Here is a 3,581-nt window from a genome sequence, read left to right as displayed (position 1 = left end):
AGATATACTCTTCCATTGATTAGTTGGCATAAATTACTTACAGAGGGACTACGTGAAATGGAGGGGAGTGCGCTTTCTTTTGTCTCTGGTGGATGAATCCGAAAAGATCAGAGAACTTGCTGATTTCCTTTTTGAAAATATTCTAAGAGGTAGCATACAGTTATAAAGGTTGATCTTCAAAGAGCTGTTTATTAATCCTGTCCTTTTAAATATATATTCTTCTCTCTTTGCAGTCAAAGTACCACTTTTGGCTTATAACAGTTTTGTGGAAGCAATTTTCATTCTGAATGATTGCCGTGCGCACGGTGGACATTGTAGTTCACAGAGTTCACAGTCTGAGAGCCGGCTATTTTCCATAAGGTATTGATTACACATCTCACTTAAGAATGTTTACTGGGATCGAGATCTCATTCAGAGAGAAAATCATATGGTACCAAAAGAGACCCTTCATCAGGCTTAAATTTCCAGGGGCACTGATGAGATTTCAAGGTCCAAGAGAATGCGCATTTACACTCGTTTGCTGAAACAAATGGCCCCCGAGCACTTGTTGGCCACATTTGCTAAGATTTGTGCAGAGATACTTGCAGCGGCATCTGATGGTATGCTCAATATCGAGATACTACTGGACAGTCAGTTCTACAGGTACCATGCAATGCACGTTAATATTGGTCAACAATTATACATGGATAGCTGCAGAGAATGTGATATAGACTGTAATACACGTGGAAGTATCTCTCCTTATCTAAGTTGATAGATGCAGGAAAAAAAACGAATATATGTTCCCTGTTTGGAATTAAACATTGCAAATGTCATCTCCATAAGCCCAAAATAACACACAAACTGTCCCTTTGCTTTACCACGTAAGGGAAAATGTGGTCTCTCTGCGAAATGCTTGCTAAACTTCATGTACTGTGTGAATCAAAGCATTGTAATTGAACTGGCACTTAGCAATTGTTGAAAGATATATTCACCAATCACTGTTCTTTTGGTTTTAATAAAATGATAGAGTTTGACCCTGTAAGCTTATCCTCAATGAAAATCCTAATTCTTATGACCTGCATAAACTCATCTTTACGTGTATTTATGCACCCTCAAATGAGGGAACAGGATGCTTTTCAGATTCTTGCATGCAAGGAAATCCGCCTCCCAACGAGCCAGAATTCCACATTGGAGTCTCCCGAAATGGATGACAAAAGCAACGGTTCTGGTGGAACATCCCCTGCGGCTGCTAAGGGACGGGTGATAAGTCAAGCAGTAAGAAAGAGCCTCATACAAAACACCATCCCCATATTCATAGAGCTGAAGAGATTGCTCGAGAGCAAGAACAGCCCCCTCACAGGTTCCCTCATGGATTGCCTCCGTCTCCTCCTCAAGGACTACAAGAATGAGATAGATGAAATATTAGTTGCTGATAAGCAGCTCCAAAGAGAGCTCTTATATGACATGCAGAAACATGAATCTGCAAAGGCCAGATCAGAAGCTGCAGAGACCGTTGCTGCAATGGGAAAATCAGGGAATAATCATATGCCTCAGGCTTCCAACGCTCCCAGTGGAGTGCCGCGCCAGAACAAGTCCTCCAATGAATTGCAGAGCAATTCTAGAGTGGCTTCGGCTCTGGCAGACGCTGCAGCTGAGGCCACAGCGCGGTCTGAGCTCGGGGAAGTAAACAAAGGGACTTCCACGCCACCTCTTAGTTCTCTCAAAGCGCCCAAGGTCAAGTCTTGCAGTGGAGCGACAGGTAGTAGGGGCGCTCCAAGCAATCGTCCCAGAGAAGTGCTGGAATCTTTAAGAAGGCAGCGCTTTGGTTCTGATGATGAAGGTTAGAGCCAGCTAATGGATCATTTACTGTCCTGCTTCACCTGAAAACGAAAGCCATTGTAAATTATCTAGAAATGTCGTGCAAGTTTGTACCATGAGCAAGTTCTTAATGCGTAGATACGTTCCTGGTGTTGTATTGAAGCATAGGGCATACTATGCACACTTCCAATTTTACAGCACCACTTCATACGTATTGGTAATGTTTATAAAATCGGCCCATGAACTTGGGCTTCAATGTATAGTTGTCTTATACTTTGTTCTGGTCAAGTTGATTCCAAAACTATTTTATGGCATTTGATGTGGTGCTTCTATAAGCATTGAAGCTGATGGTTTCTCGGTAATTCAACTTGGCAGATCTATATTTGATAAACTTAACTCTAAGTCTTGTCTCAAGTCTCGTCCTGACCTCGTCTTTCACCGTCGACTTGAGTGCCTAGTGATTGAATAGTGTAACATAGGCAAAGAAGTTGCACGAGAAGAATACATCAAATTCTATCTCAAATGGCTCTCCATTTTCTCTCCTATACCTGATTCGACCATTGTATAACCAAATCTGCAACATTAAAGCTATCTAGATATTAGATTCACGATATCGACGTGATCCATTTGCCATAAAATATCATTAATTCCCCATTTTAATCTGATTACCCTATTTTCTATAAATCTCTCTCGAATGATTAATGTGGCAATAACATAGCCACCTACTGTTTTGTTTGGACTAAAACATTTGTCCGTGTCATTAAACTTCTATCAATGTTCACTAAAAGTCAAATCGAATTGTCTAAGGGTCAAATGTGGAATGCATTCATAGTATGGTGGTGGGAACTTGAGAAAATTATAATAGACAATTTGGGACATACATATATGAAAAATGAGGTACAAATATAACATATTAATAAAATATCTATCACACAAATTATTGCTCGCATTATCGTACTTTTGTCTTTGAGTAGTTCTAAGGAATGGAAACGTTGATTGTGGAAGTTGACCAGATGCTTTAGGGGGGTATTGATCTCTGGATCATGGGGTAGGTTATAGTAGCTTTACTAGGAAAAGCACAGGAATTTAGCAACATTTTAATAAATCATTGATATTTTTCAATTTTTATAAGTGCGATTAGTAAAATACAAACCTTAAAATGATTTTTACCAACGTCCCCAAAATTAGTTAGATACCAACTTTTCTCAAATTTTATAGGTGTTGCACTATAATATATTTACAAAAATGTTAATGAAATTAGTAAGTTACGAGCTTCTTTCATTACGAAATATATTTTTGTCGACCGAAAATTTCCTATTGGCAGTGTATTGACAATTTGATATTAGCAACATACGCAAGAGGGGGTTTAATTTTTAACCACTGAATAAAAAGATGGATTATTAGCTAAAAAAAGTACAAAACGATGGATTGAAAACCTTAGTTTTACAAAGCACGCATATTTTCAACAAAACAAAAGAGAAATATTTTCCTTTACATGGAAACTTTTTCAACAAACCAGGTTTGTTAGTTCTTTTCTTTAATCTGTATATTTCATTTTGGGTCTATAATACTTAATATCCGAACTTTCAAATTTTCTAATGAAAGAGGGGAGGAAAAGGTCATTTAAAATTTTCTTTTCGTCTCCTTTCCTTTTACATAAAATAATTAGGTCAAATTTAATCTTATTCAATGACAACAGGAATGGTGAAGCTGATCCAAGAGTCTGACGTAATGCTTCAAAGAAATTATTCTATTGATAACATCAACCGTGATCAGAATACATT

The 3,581-nt window shown here is 38.1% G+C and overlaps 1 protein-coding gene across 1 annotated transcript; it reads left to right on the top strand.

Moving 5' to 3' along the window:
* The first annotated feature begins 1,095 nt into the window (after nucleotides 1-1,095).
* On the top strand, nucleotides 1,096-1,824 carry LOC120291563 (condensin-2 complex subunit D3-like). The gene has a single exon (XM_039309215.1). The coding sequence runs from the start codon at nucleotides 1,096-1,098 to the stop codon at nucleotides 1,822-1,824; it is 729 nt and encodes a 242-aa protein (XP_039165149.1).
* The last annotated feature ends 1,757 nt before the right edge of the window (nucleotides 1,825-3,581 follow it).

The sequence above is a fragment of the Eucalyptus grandis genome, chromosome 3 (genome assembly GCF_016545825.1).
Source record: "Eucalyptus grandis isolate ANBG69807.140 chromosome 3, ASM1654582v1, whole genome shotgun sequence".
Classification (NCBI taxonomy): domain Eukaryota; kingdom Viridiplantae; phylum Streptophyta; class Magnoliopsida; order Myrtales; family Myrtaceae; genus Eucalyptus; species Eucalyptus grandis.
The sequence above is the reverse complement of the archived record's forward strand: the minus strand, read 5'-3'. Positions and strand labels throughout refer to the sequence as shown.

What these genes read in the sequence shown, in the direction of transcription:
- LOC120291563 (XM_039309215.1), top strand. Translation starts at nt 1,096, where the DNA reads ATGAGGGAACAGGATGCTTTTCAGATTCTTGCATGCAAGGAAATCCGC.